At 35.9% G+C, this 21,828-nt stretch overlaps 1 protein-coding gene across 1 annotated transcript; it reads right to left on the bottom strand.

The window, feature by feature from the left end:
* Positions 1-228: 228 nt before the first annotated feature.
* On the bottom strand, positions 229-15,056 carry LOC111508968 (uncharacterized). Its single transcript, XM_074178765.1, has 2 exons — positions 14,752-15,056; positions 229-3,079 (listed from the first exon to the last, which is right to left on the bottom strand). Exon 2 carries the CDS (start codon positions 3,063-3,065, stop codon positions 963-965), a length of 2,103 nt encoding a protein of 700 aa, XP_074034866.1. The 5' UTR covers positions 3,066-3,079; positions 14,752-15,056; the 3' UTR covers positions 229-962.
* Positions 15,057-21,828: the final 6,772 nt, after the last annotated feature.

Here is a 21,828-nt window from a genome sequence, read left to right as displayed (position 1 = left end):
CAGTTATATCCGTGAATCAACAACCGCTTGTTTTGATTATAAGCTGTCATTCAGTATCTCGTGAACATTCAAAATGAGTGATAACGATCAAGAAATGTGTGCTTCCCCACCAGATATTATCGAGTAAGCAAATATTGCCATGAATGATTTGCTGCCAGCAAAATCAAGAGAGAAATTCGAATATAATTTCGAAAATTTTATAAGTTGGAGTGGAAAGAAAAACAAAACTTCGTTTTTCGAAAACGTTCTTCTCGTTTATTCTGAAGAATTAGCTGAATTTGATAATTTAATTGAGTTCTGACTGAGTGACTGAATGAGTTTAGCCATATTCTTGAACAATATATACTATATTGTTCATATAATATATATTGTTCATATAACATATATACCTTTCCTTTCTACAGTCAGTCGTAGAAAAACTATAGTACGCACCTCGAGGATAAGGCCAATTACTTCCACTCGCGAATTATCACACTCGGTATGCACATCGTGCATACAAATTTTGCCTCGTGGGTTATTGGGTTCTTATCCTACTCGGTAACTAATATACTATTGCGATTTCAGCTGTAGTAAACTTGATTTAAATTCTACGTATACATAATCAACACCTATTTTCTTTTGTTGCTACTAAGATCTCCTATTAAAATGACCCTTCCAAATTAATTTCTAATACAGTTCTATATTCATTGTAGAAATTTTGTCATGTCAAGTTTCAAAATGAATGTAATAATTCAATGCTATTTGATTTTTGGAATATAGTTTGATTTTTGAGGGGGATAAGTTATATTCATTGGACTAAGTACATTGTTGAGAAAAAATAACCTATCACGTTTAAAAACATGTTTTTCCAAATTCAGACCAATGAGATTCAAGTCGTGTAATGTTTTTCTTTCAAAGTATATGTTTTCTCACAAATTTTTCAACGAATACTCAATACTGTATAAAATGAAAACATTTCTTTTTCAATTGGTGATTGCTCTGGAGATATTTGGTGTCATTTCACTCTTCTCAGTGACGTATTTTTTAGTTGAAAATAAGCAATTTTTCAAAAATCGTCTGTAATGATAGGCAAATAAAATCAACAGAACAAGCGCCAAGAATAAAAATCCGAAAGGCAACATCTTAACAAAGTTTGTTTCTGTTTCACAAAATATAGTCCCATTATGAACGGCATTCAAATATTCTGCTATAGAATAAACTTGTTGATTTTGATATGGATTAATGCAACTTTCCTCTGCTTTGCTCAAGATACTCATTAAATTATCTAACTGGTTTCTCTCAAGCTTGTTGGAGTTCAAGAAATACAAACAATCACATATAATAGAATTATAAAATAATGTGAGCTCTTTCAAATTCCAAAAATCTTGCATCATCGCTGGAGTAATGCGAGAAATCTCATTATGATCCAACAGCAAGCTTTCCAGTTTGACATTGCTGTTGAAAATCGGTTCATCCCAAAATCGAATCGAATTGTAGGAAAGACTAACCGAATTCAAACGTATAAGAGGTTCGAATTGTGTTGGTGGGATAGCAAATATATTATTCCTCTCCAAGCCGAGATACTTCAGAGATTTCAGGGGTAATAGGGGATTCCCTTCAGACGAAAGATAGGTTATACCGTTCCCCCCCAGAAGTAGGACTTCTAAATTCTCTAGCCCAGAAAACGTGTCAGGGTCCATACCAATTGGATAATTATTTCTGACGAATAAGTTATTTTCAAGGTCGAGCAAATGGAGCACTTTGAGGCTCTCAAACGAACCAGGTCGAATGTAGAATATCGAAGCATTTTTCATATACAAGGTATCGAGGTTTTCCAGCCCCTCAAAACTTGCATTAGATAAATGATAAAGTGGATCAAAGTTCAAGTTCAAAGTTCGTAGCTGTTTCATATTCGAAAATACTCCATTTGAAATATCGAAAGGGAAAATTCCTGCATCTCTGGGATTGTGCTGCAAATCTAATATCTCCAGTGAAGGCAAGATGACTCCCTCTGGCAAACACGTCAATTTATTTTCTCCCAGGAGAAGAGTGCGAAGATTAGGCAAGTTGGCAAATGCAGCACTGTGGAGTTCACCAACCATTACTCCTGATATATCCAGCGTTCTCAAATTAGGCATCAAAGGAAACGCCTCAGCTGGTATTTGATCAAACTGATTGTTGGCTAAATTCAAGTCAGTAATATTTGAAAGTGCAACAACGTCCAGTACTTGTTTTGGAAGTGATTTTCTGAAACCTGCATTGTTGAGATGCAGCAGCCTTAGAGGCAATCCAGATGCTACAGTTCTGTTCATAAAATTCGCTAAAGTTGAGACATTGAAACTATTCTCTCCCACTCTTAAGACTTCTAAGTTCCTCAAGTAAATCAAAGAATCCGGGTGAAGATATTCTACTTGACAAAACGTTAAATCAAGTTCCTTCAGCTTGGAATTATTCAAAGGTGCAAAGCTGTCCTCATTGATGTTCAAAAACTTGTTTTCGTTGACTGATAGTTCTATTAGCTTTGGAACAGTCAATGTGGAGAGAGCGCGTGTTACGTAGTTGATATCTGTGAATCCATTTTTGATCAGCGATAATCGTTTCAGGTTCACTAGCCCTACAAAAGTATCTTCATGTAGACTATTCAACAGGATATTGAAGGAAATGGACAAGTTTTCCAAACTGGTGAACTTTTCAAATACTCTCGGAGAAATGCTGGATAAATTGAAATTTCCTTCAATTCTCAACTTTTGTACTTGGTGCATACTATCCAAATCTCCTGGTCCAATATGACTGATTTGAGTCTGCACTATACTCACTTCCTTAGTAGTGATGTTCAAATCTATGGGCAATGTAGTGCATGATTCTCTACCGAAGCAAATTGTCAGTATTCTTTCGTATTCATTACATATGCAGCCACTTCCGTCTCTTCCCAAATGAATTCTATTCACTTGTCCCTTGCTTGAGTACGGTTTTCGCAGTTTATTGTAGATGTCCTCTCGCTCAGAAAAATCCTTCGTTTGGAACGAATGGAGCAGTAGTATCAATGATATCAGTTGGGGAAGTATTCTCAAACCCAGATGAAACATAACTAATTCCGTCTCTGAAAAAAAGAAGAGATTAGTGATACGAAATATAAATGGTCTTCAATGTGAATCTATTTGGAAAATAATTCGTTGGGTTCCACTCTGTCACAAAATACAACATTTCTAAAAATGCCGAACTAAAAAGGCATTTTTGTACAAATGTCATTAAAAGCGACATTTTTAATGGTTGTCAAGGGTATGAAAAGATGATGTTTACAAAGTAGGGTGTTAAAAATAGTTTTTACTAGTGTTTGCATCAACATTTTATTCTTGAAGTGAAGATGACGATGCTGTAACGCTGTTGGGATTATTTTTTCAGCAATAGCCTTATTAAGAGAACTAGATTGATCGATGTAACTCTTAGCTACTGTTGTAGACTTCCATTCTCCGTGCCTGATTCTGCTAGCAAAGAAGCAGATCTTCTGATACAGTGACCTGTACATTGCTTTGGTTCCGGGAGGTTCAGAAACTCAGCAATAGCAGAGGGCATTTTTCCAAATGTGTTTATACCAACTGGGGTGGCACTGCATTTATAATTCGAGTATTTCAGAAAAAAAAACGTTAATGATTGATAACAGAAGGGCGTAATGCAACGTATTTATTAAAATAGTCAATGTTTTTTCCAACAATGCATAAAGACCCACCCATTTTGGTTTTGTATTTGAAATTTGGACAATCAATGATTTATCCATCAATTTAATGTCTTCTATTAATAAATGGCACATCATTCAATTATCCTAATGTTTTTCAGTTCAGAGTGTTGATTGCAACCCCATAATTCATTATTTTTTGACTGTAACTTCAATAGAAACCGTATTCAAAAATTTCTAGAGCAATAACGATTTTTCTGCGCTAGTTTACCTATGGAAGAAAAAATATATTGAGTATCCCCACAGTAAAATATTATGGAATCGATATTTCATCCCTTAAATAGAAGAAAAAGAAACAGTTTGATTCTGTACTTTCACGAAACTTATTCATTTTGCGAAAAAACCACATAAGATCTACTTACTCGCTATATTGAAAAGTTTGAAATGTTGCCTATTGTACGCAGTACAATGAACATTAACATTTATTGAAGGACAGAAAACAAGCACTTTAGATAGCACTAGTATTTCAAGGCGCTCTAGAAGCGGTGGCTGAACGAATGTACCCACACAGCACTAGATATTCATGGAATATTCCCTGTATATCATAAAACGAACGTATATATTCCAAATATTCATAGAATATTCTTGGAATATATACATGCCTTTAGAATATTCATAGAATATGCTTGAATGAATATGGCAGGATTATTCCCGAAAGAATGTGCATAGAATGTCTATAAATGGATTATTCTCCCTTGAATATTCTAAGAATATTGTCGATCGAATATACCATATGGTATATTCTTAGAATATATCCCCACGGTATATTTTGGAATATTCTATACAATGGAATTTTGAATTATCTTATAATAACGTATTCAAATAATTCAATATTATTAAAAACAAAAATATTTGAAGATCTTAATCGAATGCATAACCTAATGTATATAACCCTGATAGTGTTAACCAGTTTTTGAACTCAACGCAAAGATTCTGGATGAATTGCTCCAACAGCAACTGTTGGAAACGACAAAAAAATTTGAATGGGCCAATAAATGAACCAATTGCATCAATAAATTGGTTAATTCTCATCCTATTTGTCTTTTTGTATTTGAAATTATTTAATTACAAGGCGAAAAATCCTGGAAACAGAGAAATGGGGAAGTGATGAATTGGAGTAAACGTTTCTCATTGGTCAATTGAAGTGTAGCGCGCGACAGTCGAATAAGCTCTGTGAAAGCGGCTGTCCCTTAATGCATGGTACATTTGCGTTTGCGTTAAATTCGACATTTGATTCAACATGGCGGTTGACGTGGCAGGTTTGCGTGTGTAATGCATGGTGTGTTGGTGTTATTATCAAAGTATAATTCTGTCACGTTCAGTGTACCATTTATAATTTGGGGTTGTCCAATTTGCAGTACAGCGAATAGTTTGATTTTGGATCTTCAAACAGGAGAGTTGCATCTATTCAGTCTTCAAGAAAAGTAAGTAAAATGCAATAGTATCGATAGTAAAGTCATGGTGATTAACCTACTATACCTCATTTTAGGTTCGAGGAGAGTTGGTGTGGGATTTGTTGGTTTGACTAAGTACATGTTTGAACTAGAGTGATTTCAGTTGTGTATCTTCAATAGAGAAAAGTAAGTGAACGACACATTTTTTTGTATCATTTGTTTTCATAATTTTTATCACTCGTTTTCAAGATAGTATCAATTTGCCCAAAAGGAAACAGAGTGGTACCTGTACAGGCAGGTGCGCCAAGGAACTGAAAACGTAATGAGTACTTTTCAACAAGACAATGCAAGTTGCTCTCCAAGTCATAAAATGTTGTAAATGTTCATGAGTAACCTATGCGAAAAATATCTATTTGATTTTTATTCCAGTTTTATTGTGCCACTCTCAAATAGTGATAATGAACGTTAATGTACATTTTGTTTCAGGTATTACTATTGAAACACTGGCTGATGCATTGTTGGACAAATATAAGGAAAACTATTCTGGTGAGCAAAGTTTGAATAACTTTAAGTAAGTGAAATTCATTGAAGAACCCATCATACCACTCATTTTAAATACTTCATTTGTGGGTTTATTTTTCTAAGTGAGAAACCCAACCTAACCTATTTCTTGATGTAATACACTTTTTCTTTTTCAATGAAATGATATATTTATTATTTTTTAATTAGTGCTGATGAATTCACAGAGTTGTTATTTTAGTATATTTTTTAGTATACATTTGTTTGAGAGTAGGAACATCCTAATTTGAATACATTTCTAATATTTGTAATATGACAGTATTCAGGAATATTTTATTCAGTGAATAAATATTTTGAATTAGATTTTTTATTTTTAATATTGGTTGAAACGTCAAATATTTCAGTGTATATTGTTTTTAAAATATATTTGTTTATGAATATTATGTGTTTTATTACTTATGTGAAGCTTGTATCAAAATGCAATATATACATGCCTAATAGCGGTTACTCGTCACATTCTTGGAATATTCCAAATATTCCTAGAATATTCATAAAATATATTTGAAGAATATTCTATGGTGTTTCTCTATTGTATATTCCTACAATAAACTAAGAATATCCTGAATATTTTATGAATATTCCTCGGGTTCTATTCCTGGAATATTCTTAATAGAATATACCTTAGATATTCTAAGAATATTATAAGATATTCCAAGAATATTCCCAAGGAATATTCTTAAAATATATCAAAGGTTCGCCAGGAGCACTTCCAGGGAATATTCTCTAGAAGATATATATATATATCCATGGCATATTCATAGCATAATACAATATCCTTAAATGTATATTCATGGAATATACCTGGAATATCTATTGCTATGTGGGTAGTGATTCACGTTGGATTTCAATCGCTGGAGATCAAATTCATTTGAAAAGACGTTGTCAGAAAATTTATTCCACAAACACGCTGTTCTCCAAATGAAAGAGTTCTCATGCAATGAAGTTCGAGGTGTACTGAGTTGAACCTCAAACCGATGAGGAGCCACAGGTCGTCGCGTATTTCTGATATATACCGCTCTTGGTGAAATCAAATGTGGCAAGTCACTTGAACACCTCTCGAGAAGATACCATAAAAGACAAACAAATCCACAACCTTTCTTTGATGTTCCACACTATCAGGTTGCAAGTGATATTCGCGTCTCCAATCAGACGAATGACTCTTTTCTGGATGGAATCCACCAGCTTCAGGGTATGCTTAGGAGCAGAGCTCCTAGTAGTTGAAGCATTCCAAATATATAACGGTGATAGGAGATGTATTATAACATTTCTGATTAGTATTATTGACATTTTCAACTCTAGAAATAACCCATAGGGGCGAGTTGTTTTCAGAAACACAAGATTTGAATTGTCTTCTAAAGAAGCGATCTCTGGAAATTTAGTCATTCCAGAAACCATTCATTTTTCTCCTGTTCCGATTCATCTATTCGAGAGGCTCTTGTATAACCATCATCAGATAGGTAGAAAAAATTGGAACATCACTTGCTAAAAAGTCGGGAGGTCTTCCTGTGGAACTGATTTTTTTTGTCACATTTTTTTCAAAAGAAAAAGTACCGGAAGAGATGAACTTTTCAAACTCAACTGATCAAACACTTCACAATAGCGACAATTTGCTTTTCGAATATTATCATTCAGTTATTCAGAGAAAACTATTATTCGATGAAAGATAGCCTAAATTGATAGAGTATGGTTTCACGAAACTCTATTTTTTCTTCAAAATTATTTACTCACAGCTCTTAAAACATCTCTCAAAACTTTATACGACGAAAATTCATGCGTTGATTCTAGATTACAAATTTTCGTTGATGGAAATGAAAAAAATACGTAGGAGATACCCTCAACAGTAACAAAAAAATACGTTCAACAGAAATTTCATCTGAAACACCAAAAGTACACACATCGGAAAAGTCTAGGGATTTTTATAACATACTAAATATCTTAAAAATAAATGCATGAGGTCGTTTAATTTCGATTAAATTGGTACACTCGACCACTCTGTAGATTTCTATGGGTTGAACAAAGCCTGCAAAAACGGTAACTAATCTTTTATCAAGTTTTTTACAAACTGTAGGTTTTCGGCTGAAATGAATAATCTGAAAGTGTCGAGTTTGTACATTCTATGCAGTTCGTGCTCAGCAATTAAACTGGAAATATTATGCTTTAACATGGAACGCCATCACATACCATTGGCTGAGATGAATAGAGCTGTAGGGCTTCTTCCAGGTGGCATGCGACAAAATGATGTAACTCTTCGTTTGGGGGTCTCCCAAAGTAAAATCAGTCGATTGTGGCGGCGTTTCCGTGAAACTGGCAGTCCAGCCGAACAACATCCAGGGCGAGGACGCGCTACAACTGCAGTTCAAGACCGATTTTTGATCTTAACCGCGAGAAGACAACCGACAATCACAGCACCTGAGTTGGTTAACGTGTTGCAGCAGACGCACCAGGTAACCATTGGTCGTGATACTGTCAGAAATTGACTGCATGAAGCAGATCTCCATAACAGAAAGCCACTTAGATGTCCACCTTTGTCGAGAGGCAATCGCTGTAGAAGATTAGAGTGGTGTCAAGAACATCAAAACTGGGATGCAAATGATTGGGCCACAGTTTTGTTTACAGACGAATCCAGATTTGGATTTAATCCAGATTCTCGTCGAATAAGACTGTGGAGACGACCTGGAAATAATGAACGTTTGAGACACGTCCAGGAAGTCCACACATACAGAGGTGGTACAGTAATGCTATGGGGCGGAATCATGATCGGCGGCAGAACCGATCTCGCTTTTCCAAATCGCTCCCTCACAGCTCGACAGTACCTGGTGCTGGTGCTGGTGCTGTTGGTGAACACTTCCACCTAATGCACGATAATGCTCGTCCACATGTCGCGCGTCTAGTGACTGACTGGCTCTCTAACGAAGGAGTTGATGTATTGCCATGGCCAGCACAATCACCGGACCTGAATCCCATCGAGCATGTGTGGGACATGCTTCAACGAACAATTACTCCGCATATGGGGAACATTCACACAACGTTTAATTGAGAGAGCTTTCAATCGCTGAATGGGCAAATGTACCTCAACAAGACATTGACAATCTCATTTTGTCGATGCACGATAGATGTAGGGCCGTGATAAACCAGCGTGGAGGCCATACTTTGTACTGATTCAATTTTTTTTTTGTATTATGATTTTTTTTCGGTGTGCCAAAGAAAAGCCATATTTTTTTTTAGTTTTGCTTATATGCGCACTCAGTATTTTTGAGAGTTTAATAAATTTTGTTGAAAGTTACATTCGTTTAATAGCCACCCGTCAACTTTTTTTTTCCTAAAGCGATCTAAAAAAAATTATTGCCATTTTTAAAAATATCCCTAGACTTTTCCGATGTGTGTATTTTAGGCGATACACAAACCAGGCTTTCAACTCATACTTCGAGGAGAAGATATGAAAAAAATAGCGAAAGAATCATGGAGATGCGTTAATTAATATAACTCAATAACATAGTATCATATTTGATTGAATTGGCCGATACTTGATAAAAATCAATTGAGTTTTCAAAAAACACCTCATTGTGGGATTTTCACTGAATAGTTCTACAAAAACGCTAAATGGAAGTGGTCTGTCAATTCAAGGAACTACTCCTATGTTCTTTAGTTCTTTGAGAAAAAGATCTTCCCCTTTATCCAATATTAAGTTCTTGGGCAAGAGCCGCAAGTCAACTTATATATATTCCTGATCTATCCGACAATGAAGTTGTCTTTATTGTTCAAAAATGATTTACTCAAACTATTATTCGTTTTGTTAGCCACGTCCCAGCATTCTCTGTTCAAAAAACGAGCGATATTATCGGTGGGTTCACCAAAATATGACAATGTTCTATAGCTAACGTTATCACTGTTCGAAATCGGCTAGACCTGGTCCAAGGCTCGTTTTTGTAGTTCTCTGGAAAGGATGGAATAAGTAATATCTTCCTCGTAATCGTTGTTGACAGCGATTCGTTTGATAAAAGTCAGTTCAGTATTCAATAGTCTGTGATTTAATATGATCATTGATTATGCCACTCATATCTTCCCTACTGATGACAGTGGGTTTTACCAAGCAACTAACACCAATTCTGAATCAGTTGAGCAGAATGGGAAATCCTTCAGCAAATACGTTTCATCAAGGTTATGGTAATTGATTCACTTTGAAAAGGAAATGAGGTTTTCGAAACGAATATTCTCAGTTCACATGGCGTTCCTTCAGAAAAATAATTGTGTTATCATATTGGGGCACTTGAGCAAACAAAAAAATCATGATAATTGTTGTATTTGAAAATAATTTTTACTATCAGAACCGTACATCGAAGAAGTTTCAACAATAATTCTGAGTGGCATGTGGAAATGTCTCAAATGATTCACGAGGTCTGTTGAAAAAATTAGTAGAATATTGAAATATCTACAAAAGTATGCTTTCAACCATCATTATCTACTTTGTTCACTTCAAAGTAGTCTCTCTTAGATATAAAATAGTTTGCTAGCGTTTTTATCAATCTTCAAAGTAGTTCTGACATTCACTCTCTGGTATGTCCTTCAGCTTCCTCAATCGTCGAAAAACGCCTTCCTTTCATGAATCACAGGGGTCCTTGGGGTTCAAATCTGGAGAATACAATGGCTGCGGCATGATTGAGCAATGACGAGTAAGCAGGTACATCAACGTCATAAAAATGCCATGAATCCTTTTGACACAGTACCAGACGTTTTCACTATAGTGCTTCTCGCAAGCGGCGCAAAACTTCAAGACAGTTCTCCTTATTGATTAGACCAGAACCTGTCATTTGCATCGCTTTAGGTTTTACGAAACAAACATTGAGCACCTGAGTGGTAAGAAGATTTGAAAACTTCTGGCAAAACCTCACAAGATTGGCTAACTCCAAGGCGCTGCAACACGATTCATGCCCAAAATTTATGAAAAAATTGCAGAGCATGAGCCAACCAATATGCCTCTACCACTAGTGAACATTTTCCTAACCCAGAGAACAATAAGGTTTTTTCAAGAACGAAATACATGCCCTACATGAAAATTCTTGAGACGCTCTGAGAGCTGTGCCTATGCGAGAGTAGCGATTCACGTTGGATTTGATTCGCTGGAGATTGAATTCATTTGGAGAAACGTTCTCAGGTAGTTTACTCCACATAAACGTAGATCCAAATGGAAGATTTCTTGAGCAGTGACGTTTATGGTGTACGGGGTTTAACCCCAAGCGATAAGCACCTACAGTCCATCGCGTATTTCTTATAGGTATCGCTCTTGGTGGAATCAAATGTGCCAAGTCACTTTGAACATCTTCCGCGAAAGTATTTTTAAAAGATGGATAAATCTCCAACCTTTCTTCGATGTTCCAGACTATCAAGGTTGCATGACTGGTGTTCATTTTAATCACCAACAAACTTATCGAAGCAAAAAGCGGAATTGTCTGACCTAACATTATTATATCCGGTTCGGAGACATTTATCTTTCTGGAGGAAACCGATGCCTGGGTTATCGTGGCATTGAATTGAACTTGGTTACTTCCATCCCAATTCAAATTCACCCTTAGGTCTTCATTGTCAATATTTCAAGTGTTTTTGGGAACCTAATTCTATTTTGTTACAATTTGTTTGTTACAATTTGTTACAAATTCTTTGATCCATTTTTCCCGATAGCAGAGAATTGCCAAACGAGCAAAACATTTCTAACTTTTATGTCTCTCACTAGGTTGGTTGGGTTTGGTTAGCTTCAAAGTTAGTGGGTCTATTCGACCCTCCACCGCAACCCGCAAAGGTTTATTGTGGCTCACACTCATTCACACTCGGCCAAATAACCCCAGCTTCTCAACAAAGCCGATTAGTTTGTATGGTGAGTGGTCTTTCAGCCCAGATGGTGAGAGCATGGATCTGCCGAACTCTAAGAACCTGATTTGGTCCTCAGCGGAGCGGTCATAAAGTATATGCTCTGCTGTTTCATCATTTTCCAAACAGAAGTGACACACACTGTCTTCCGACAGTCCAAGTCTCTGCGATGTCTAACAGGCCTGTGAGAAGGCCTGTTAGACATCATTCCTACTGTAGTCCAACAACTGTTTGGTATCAAGCTTCGAAGGGTGGATAAACGCCTTGGAGTAAGCCAATCCTGGAAGTTTCTACCAGAAGTCGGCAGCTTCATTAACTTCCAGGCCAGTATGGCCAGGAATCCAGACCAGAGACAATCTGTTAAGTATTCCTATCGAGGAGAGTCGTTTTTGGCAATATGCTACCAATTTAAATATTGCTCGATAGAAGCCAAAAGCTTCCAACTGTCCGAAAATATTTTATTGACTTGTGTGTGACGTTGGATTCATCCAATTTTTCCGCACACAATTCAATAGCGCAAATTTCAGCTTGAAATATAGTCGCATAAGTTCCTAGGCAGGTATATATCTCTGTCCTAGGTCTGCGACTAAAAACACCTGCACCAGAACCGGAAGGTGTTTTTGATCCATCTGTTAACCAACAACTATCTGCTCTTAATATTTCCTTCTTCCGGAGGATCCAGTCCTCTCTACTCGGGAATAGTACTTTATTAGGCAGTTCGTAGTTAACAGTTGAAGACTTAAAGTCAGAGGGCATTTCCAAAATGCTGTGACTTCCAGTGTCAACCAACAATCTGTTGCACTATGCATTTAATTGATTTGTGCAATTGGCAATGTACACAAGTTACAGACTTGGGAAGTCCATCTAGCCTCTCTCTCCAGAAAATGTGGAGAGAAGGTAGATCTAGAAGGATATCCATAACCGCTGACGGTATGGTACTGATGGCACCACTGATAGCCAGACAAGCCTGTCTCTGTAAGCCTTAGAGCTTCGCTTGGACAGTTTTCTGTAAAGCCTTCGGCCACCAAGCAACTGCACCATAAGTGATCATTGGTCTGACAATCATCACATAAATCCAATGGATTTGTTTGGGAGCTAAACTCCAAGTTTCACCACATATCCTTCAACATGTCCATACAGATAGTCTGGCTTTGTGTAAAACTGTTTCCAAGTGAGCGTTCCAAGTGAGTCTTTTATCAAAGACAATGGCAAGATAAATAACCTCCGTTCCGAATGGAATTACCTCACCATTGAGGGAAATTGGCGTCAGATCGTCCAATTTTGCTGGGGTTGACAGACATCTGCTCCCTCAGGCACCAACTGTGAACAACCTCCAACGTGCTTTGGAGGATATTCAAAGCTACAGTTTCCGACGTGAACCTTGTCAGGATGACAAGGTAATCTGCATAAGTTTGTAGATCAACTTTTTTTCTGTCAAGGGCATCAAGCAGATTATCCATCAGGAGCGACCACAGAAGGGAAGATAGTACCCCACCTTGAGGGCAGCCCCTGGAGACCCTGAACCTGATGGCCTCGCCTTGAAGAGTCGTGGTTGCAGTTCTGTTTACTAGCATGGCATAGATCCAACCAGTTATGGTTGATTCTATATCCTTCCTAGCCAGAGACAATCCTTTAGATTATACAGGGTGATTCAAAAGTACTTTGACAAACTTCAGGAGGTGATTCCTCACAATATTCTAATATGAATTGTCCAAATAAATAAATGTCTGGAAACGCTTCGTTTCCAAGATACAGGATGTTGAAGTTTCATTTTTATTTTCGTTTTTTTCAAATAACTTTCGAAATACTGAACTTAATTGAACGAAACTTGGACTAAGTGTTTTCTACTTCTACTTACGGAAACTTCAACAAAACGTCTAACTGTCACAAAATATGTAATTACCAAAACTACTCACAAACGTCAAATTTATTTCCAAAGCATTCTTGTGAAAAATGCAAAATATTCGTAATAACTTCAACGTGCATCGATTATATCAAATAATCGACTTGAAGTTTTCAAGTCCAAATGTTTAGAAAACGGTTGCTTACAGCGACTAGTAACAAGGGTAGCTTATTTATGTAGATATGATAGAGGAATCGATTTTTTTACTGAAAGAGTAAGAGTAATAAGAACATCAGGTTCGAATTCGACACCTCAAAAACCTCCTATTATCAAGTTTCGTTTAATTAAGTTCAGTATTTCAAAAGTTATTTGGAAAAAACGAAAATAAAAATAAAACTTCAATATCCTGTATCTTGGAAACGAAGCGTTTCCAGACATTCATTTATTTGGACAATTCATATTAGAATATTGTGAGGAATCACCTCCTGAAGTTTGTCAAAGTACTTTTGAATCACCCTGTATAGATAGATTCAGGTAATGAATTGTCAAATGCTCTTTCAATATCAAGAAATACAGCAATCGCAATCACCTTGTTGACAAGGAATTTGGAGATTTTCTCAACGAAGTTGTTTAATGCCAAATCTGTAGATTTGCCGGTTTGATAAGAAAACTGGTGGTTATTCAGGAGGGGATGGATATAATGGTACCCTCCTGATATGTCCGTCCACTATCCTCTCAAGTCCTTTCAGCAGGAAGGATGTAAGTGTCTCCTACTAACAAACTAAACATTTCAATATATGTTCGAAATGAGTTCTCCAACAACAACATAGAAAAAATAAAAATAGCCAATTGATTTCACGTAGCCCGCGAAAATTGAACATTCACCTCATTTTTTCCACGTATCTACTTCAGACCTAAAACATTCTGAATGTTATCGACTGCTCAATTTATTATTTCTCTCCTTTAGGGTATACTAACAAAATTTCGGAAAGTGGTTAGTAGTTACCCCTAAAATTGACGCTAGCTGCGTGCCATGCAATCTGCTGTCATAAAAGTTGATCTAATATTACTTTCTTCATTATACGTTATGGTTCTACCCTTCCAACAACATTGTGTGGATCTTGAAACTCACCATTTTTTTTTATTTTTCGTCACTTCATATCAGAATTATCTTTCTGCATTTATTATCAATATTATTATAGGCATAAAAAATTGTCATTGTCATGAAAAGAATGTAAACAATGAATCTCAGGATTGTAATATTTGTTAAGGATATGAGGAATATTGACCAATGATCACAGTGACAACAGAAAATGTCACTCTACCTGCATGTTTTCTTGAATTAATTATAAGAAAATTACCTTTTCAACAATCTTGAAATGCAGATAAATAAAAGTATGTCCATGGGAGTCACAATCCACGAAGTAAACACTTCACATTCTTACTGAGAACTGGAATTGGTAAATATTTCAGCAGACCGTTGAAGAAAATTCGAATTTAACACCATCTGACTCAATATCTGAATTAATTCAACTTTATTTAGAGACGTGCTGTCGATGTTAACACAAAAGTATTTTGATATTTCAGTTGAGGTTAGCAATGTATGGTTAACAGTGAGTGAATAACAATAAATAAACAACTTTCGCATTCATTTCCTCTGCTACCAACGCGAGGAGTTCTGTGATGTGAGGAGAATCGCCGCAAGGCGAAATAAGGTTTTCAATACAATTGTGGGGAGAGTGGTACATGGTGCATGCACCAGAGCCGGCTTCGATTTTTTGTTGACGACTTTGGTGAGGGCCTTTAGAAGCTCCGCCGTTTTTTGCTCTACCGCTTCTATCGACTCAAATCGGGTCCCTTTCGAAGCAGATTTTATCTTTGGAAACAAAAAACAGTCGCACGGTGCCAAATCTGGCGAGTACTGCGCGTGTTCGGGTGCGTTTATCGGCCAAATACTGCTTCACAGATACCAAGTTATGGGCACGTGCGTTGTCTTGGTGCAAAATTCACGAGTTGTTCTTACACAACTCTGGCCGTTTCTTACGAACTCGTTCTCGCCAAAACTAACAAATAGTTAGTCTGTTGACAGTCTGACCTTCTAGAACCCATTCATTCATCACGATACCGTGAATGTCAAAATAAACGATCAACATTGCCTTGAGTTTCGATTTGGACATCCTTGCTTTTTGATTCTTGACGATTCAGATTTCTTCTGTTTGTTTTTTTTTTGAAATCTCTTCTTTATTGAAACAACGATAAAAATAAAATAAAAACAACAATAAAAATTATTTGGCGCTCCGGGGCGACTTGATTCCAGTGGCGCATTCGCTTTTTCAGCTGCAGAAAAACCCGGAAAAACCTGCAGCACCACATCATCTGGAGATCTTGATCTGACAGTGTCCTATCTCTTATAAAACAAAATGTAGGGTGTCTCCAGAGGCTCCAATGAATTCAATGTATCGCCAGAACACTGCGTGATACGACTATCGTCAAACTTAAACCACTCCGTTTCTTCTTCGACCGAGGCGTAATAATGACCAAATTCAACGCCAGAACCACAGTGAACAATGACTGCAATAATATTATAATACTGGTCTGCAAGGTTGAAATGTTCATCTATTTCGAACCTTCCGAAGAGTTTCTTGCTTCCGTGTTATTATTAGATTGACTGGTGCCTCAGCTATACTTGTTTCCTTATAACAGTCAGTTAGTTTGGCGCATGTTTGACAATACTGTCGATCATCACCTGTTAAAAATTCCATTTTCAGATGATTTAACAATAAGCTTTGCACGGACTGGTTATTAGTCATATTAGGAAAAGCTAGATGAAGTTCCAGAAATTCACATGAGTTTTCGGTACTTCTTGAACATTTACCACAAAGTAAAGAAGTGGGGATTTTTCCAGCAAAAGATTAACAAACACAAGACGAGATGGGCTGTACGGAATCATTCAGTCCAGAGCGGTCAGGAGTATTGATTTTGCTATTGTTTTGCTCACGAAGAGTATTCAACAAGAACCCCAAGAATTCGGAACAATCCTCTTGTTGTCCTAACGAGTATCTAGTGGACTTCAAAGACTTCAGGAAATCGGTTGGAGGGAAAGATGATACCTTCTTACGAAACTGCAGCTGCATAAACAGGTGTTTGAATTTGATGAATAATTAAGAAACATTCCCGTTCTCGTTCATCATTAAAACTTCGTTCTTGAAATTCTTCGTCATGAACAACACTTATAAAATGCTATTCATGTAGCAAGTGTTTCCTAAATCATCCAATCCAATTTTCTTCTCTAGATTTTCAGAACAACTATCTACTGATTCGTAAGGAACAACATGTTTCACAGAATCTCCATAAGAACCATTTCTCAAGCTGCGATCGATCCTTCCAATTGAAGAAGGGTTCCGTAGAGGGATCGATTCGGCTCTTGCTTCATTAAGCTCTTCCACTGAAAGGGAACCAGTTCTACGAGGACTGCAACTCTTTTTTTGGGGGCAAGAATGACCTGAGTCCACTGACCGCACTGAAAAAAAAGTAGGTGGATCAATCACTTGTGAATTAACCTTGATAGGAGACTGATGAATATCCACATATCTCGGCTTGTTTCGAAGATGTTTCAGTACCGTACTGAAATTAGGGCAATGCATGATCTCATCAAAATTATGTGAAGGAGGAATAGTTCCAAGTACTGAAGCAGCATTGCCACGATGAATAGCAATACTAATTATTTCTATAAAAAAAAGGTAGAACGGTGATTTTTCGTTGCTTGGCCTATTCTCCTTCCGAGTTCATGAACGAATAACAGACACTCCGGGCCATGAACACCAAAAGTTTCAACCGCTACTGGATGAAACAGATAGTTGTTTCCAAGATTCTGGTATTTTTTTCCTTTCAATTTCTCGCCAGACAATGGTGCAGTTCCAGCAGACTGGGAATTTTCGGCTAGATGGAAAGCCGCGACCGTGTCAACGCAAGTAAAGTCCCATACCACAGGTTTACCGTATTTCCATGGTATGAGAGACATACCATCTGGTCGTTTACCATCATCTCGACTGGTACCTAAGGGTTCCAGAATCGCAGGAACATCCGCTGATAACATAGCTCGTTTCAATATGTCGTTCACTTGGTGATGTCGAGATGTACGCCCTGCACTTCTCCTGCAACTCAAACCATGTGTACCTTTCTCATCAAGTATACTACCGCAAACACAAGTATGAGAAACACAAATAGATGAACCCATCCTAAGTCCTACTACTATTCTGAAAGATTCATCGTCTAATAGTGTTCCAAGAGATGCAACAGGTAAAGCATTCAGCCAAGAACCCGATTCCTTGATCATTGCTGCTTTCAGACGAGCCTTATCGTATACACTTGTAGATTTCAGAAGTTTATCAGTTATAATGTTCAGTAGAGGTCGGTCCCATACAGTTTGTGTTTTCTTTTTATCTGTAGGAGGAGCAATATTAGTTGCAGCATGCCAAAGTGAATCACCTTCAGAATAAAAAATGTCTTTGATATTGATAAATATGGAAGGAAGGATGGAATCGATAAGATCGGAAACACTATTGACCGATGACAGAAAAGCTGGTAAAGCTAAGGAAGAAGCCAAACGTAGCCCTAATCCGCCAAGGTTTACAGGAAGAGTTGCTTGGAGCCATGAATCATTATTGAAATGATTGTTTGTAACATATTCCGTCGTGTGGCATAAAAAGATGGAATTCTTTGATTGATACTTTGCGGAAAAACAATTTATGTAATTTCAAATAATGATTTATTTTCTCCCTCTCTAGGTTTTCTTGGCCATGATAGTTTTGTCAATTCTGAAATGCAAAATCAGAATATTGATTTTTCTAATTCATCTGAATATATTTCTTTCTAGAGTGGTAACAAGAACATGTGATAGAAAGTAAAAAATTAAACAAGTTTTTGGAAAACCATGTCGAATATGAAGATGAACTTCGCATCTACATTGAATCTCAGCCTCTACAATAAAATTGATATGAATGCAAGATGTCTTGGTTTGCATGCGTTCAAGACAGTTATTAAAAAAGCTCTCATTGATAACTGTTTTTATTCCGTTACTGAATATCTGGAGGCAATATCAATTCAATCCAATCAATGCTGATGCCCCCATCGCATATATTTTTTTTATATATATATTTTATTTCTTTACATAATTGTATATTTTTTTTTGTCTTTGTCTACTGCGAATAAGTATGTGTTTATATAAATCACGGGATGTTTCAACACTCTTTGTAAATTGACGTACTACTCATGTATATTGTGCATATCGTAGTCAATAAAGCATTTCTTTCTTTCTTTCTTTCTATCGTTTAAAGTCCACAATAAACGATTTGCCAACAGAGGATTGCAAGTGTTCAAAATGAATTCGTCAAACAACTAGCCCGTAAAATAGACTTTTCTATAATCAATGAAAGTCTCCATGCAGTTTTCAAAAAATAGTCCGTTGTGACTTTTACAGATAGAATAAAAATGTCAGATAAATAATGTTGCACAAAATATTCAATAATCGTTTGGATCGTCCAAATTGATAACAAAAATTTCTTTGAATACATCTTACAGAGACCATGACCTCTTTGTTACCCCATTCATAAAAATTAATCCACGTAAACACTTTGCGCAGAATTGTCAGATCCTTCGACAATCATTGCAATTATATTGAAGAGCTTTCATAAGTTTCAAAAACTATGTGGAATCTAATTGTTTTATATTAGTTATTGTTTTTTCGTATACTGTTCCTTTAATTTTTTTTCATATTCGTTACTAGTACGTAATGTACTTTGTGTTCAAATATTGTTTACTCACTATCTTTCATATGTAAAATGGGAATATTTTTCGGATTCAATCTCTTAAAAAATCTGTTTGAAATTTGTTTTCCCGCTGTCGCACCCCTACGAACGACAACCCTCAGAAGTCGAAACTTGTGCGAGCTAAGGATCAACGTGATCTTACCTTATAACGTGTGATTATGAATGAATAAATAAATGACCTTTCATGATCTAAAACGAATGTAAATCAATAGATTATCTGCTAAAGTGTATTTTTCAGATTGTGGGAGGGTACATACCCGAAGATCAATCCGAAACTTCTTTTTCTGTTATAGCAAATGTTTTTCTAGTCGTTAACCTACATAATTTTTCTGAAAGTCAAAGTTACCACTCGTAACTTGGTAAACCATAAATATCATCGTTGAAATTGAATAATTGAGTGGGTCAGATGTACCGTCTATGCCATATGGATATGTCGAAAGTGCTCATTGTTTTTTCGTTCATAAATAGTAGCAAACTTTTTAAATTTTTCATTCCTTGATTCAATTACGAGCTCGCTCTTTATGAATCCTTCGACCTTGACTATTAATCAGAGGTATTTCATTAGTTGCTGGGAAATACCGGATAATATTAATTTGAATATGAACAACATATAATGATGAAACAAAAGTAATACTTCCATGTTAGTTTGGAATGCACCCAACAACTTGATTATAAACTATTTTGAGAAGTATGTTTCAGGTATTCACTGGGTATTTTTGCATGATATTATTTGTTTCCTAGAATTGTTGATAAATCCTTTGATTATTCAAGCAACTGACGTTCATCAGTTAAACATTTTTTTGCTACAATCATTATCATTTCATAATTGCATTGCAACTTTTCAACTGATTCGAAGTTAAAGATATGATTTCTGTAAATAAACTGAAAATGCATCGTTCAAAACAATCACTCAATAATGAAATTAATCTTCTGTAAACACTCTTGAAGAATATACCGAAGAAAATCTGAGCTCTTTCGTGATTTCATAGAGTCGTCAAATTCATTATTGGATTTGATGCCTGCAACATGAGTTTGGTTGCTGATACCCCCACAAGTGTGCAGTATTCCAGATTAACATAATGTCTCTTTCTCTCTCAAAGTACAGAAAAAGCATTTTACAAAAATACAATACAAATGAAACTAATTTGATACCATGACTTATTTTGCAAAATGACCGAGATTACATAATATTTACTAGGTTGCCAATACACAACAATTTATGGCGAAGGATCTGGGAATCATCGGAATATTGGAAAATATCTATTTTTAATGTCATTGGTTTTTGGTGCTCCATATCAAAATGAATATCCATTCTACTGTATTGATGTATATATTGATCGATGAAGGATTTGGAACTATATACAAAAATGGTATTCATTTTTTCCAAATTTTAATGTTTTGCCTTTTTTCAGGTTACCACTATATGATATAATAATAATAATAAAGTTTATTCATCCTGCCAATTCACATGAATTATATAAGATTTATGTATGAATAAACAAGGAATCACAGAAGTTCTGAATGTGCTTGTTAGTGATAAAATAATACTTAAAAGAAAATATGTATATGATAAAAGACAAAAGACAAAAAAGACAATATAGATAAAATTACAATGGAGAAATATAAACTTATACCTATTTCCTATAATTTAATGTTGTAATACATTAGGTTACATACTAGCGAGTAGTGAATGAGAGGAGAGATGAAAGAGTATGAAAAGTATTCATCATTCGAGTCGACCAACAATGACTTCACGAATTTTTTTTCGTGGTTCTTTATGTATGAAAGATTTCACTTCTTTTTTGAAGTGATGTGGATTCATAATCAATTTGATTTCATGTGGAAGAGTGTTGTATAATTTTGGAGCAAGGTATTTATATGAACGTTGGGATATTAGTTTTTGCATTTGTGGTGTGATATGTTGAGTTCGTTGACATGTATCATATTCATGTGTGGGTAATTAAAATTTTTGTTTTTGGTGATGATACATATGTATTTTCAGGGAAAAGAGTTGGTAAACATCAAATACATGAGATTCCGCATAGAGAGCGTCAGATGGAAAAGTAGGTGCTTTTCTTAAAATAATTTTTAAAAACCGTCTTTGGAGGACCTCTATAGGATATAAATGAATTTTTAGGGCACCACCCCATACTAACTAATAAGCCGTATCGAATATGGCTCTCAACTAGGGCATATTACAGTGTTTTTACTTGTTTTAGTGGTAGTGAAGATGCCAGGACTTTAAACTTGTGGAGAATGAATCTCAACTTTTGGCATATAGATTGAATATGGATGTTCCACTGTCAAGCATTGAATATAACTGGCCCATACTTGATAAAAATCCATATTGAAACTAATTAATACAGTTTATTGTACGATTTTCACTATAAATGGTTTTACAAAAACCGCGACACGTGTTTCGCTATACAATAGCTTCCCTAAACGTAAAGTAAAAGTTACTTCTAAATTACATCCAGATATTTTATACTCTAACATAATACCTACTTGTATGCCTACTTTCTTATGAATGAATCTACCCGAAAAGTTCAGGTATGTATACATCAACTATATGAATAAATCAATTTATTTTTCGAAAGTACCGTAAATATA

The sequence above is a fragment of the Leptinotarsa decemlineata genome, unplaced genomic scaffold (assembly GCF_025532065.1).
Source record: "Leptinotarsa decemlineata unplaced genomic scaffold, Ldec_3_MD MMD2_tig00004307_RagTag_RagTag, whole genome shotgun sequence".
Taxonomy (NCBI): domain Eukaryota; kingdom Metazoa; phylum Arthropoda; class Insecta; order Coleoptera; family Chrysomelidae; genus Leptinotarsa; species Leptinotarsa decemlineata.
Note: the sequence above shows the minus strand (reverse complement) of the source record. Positions and strands in the feature narration are given on the sequence as shown.

Excerpts from the sequence above, each read along its gene's own strand:
- LOC111508968 (XM_074178765.1), bottom strand. The coding sequence starts at position 3,065 with ATGTTTCATCTGGGTTTGAGAATACTTCCCCAACTGATATCATTGATA.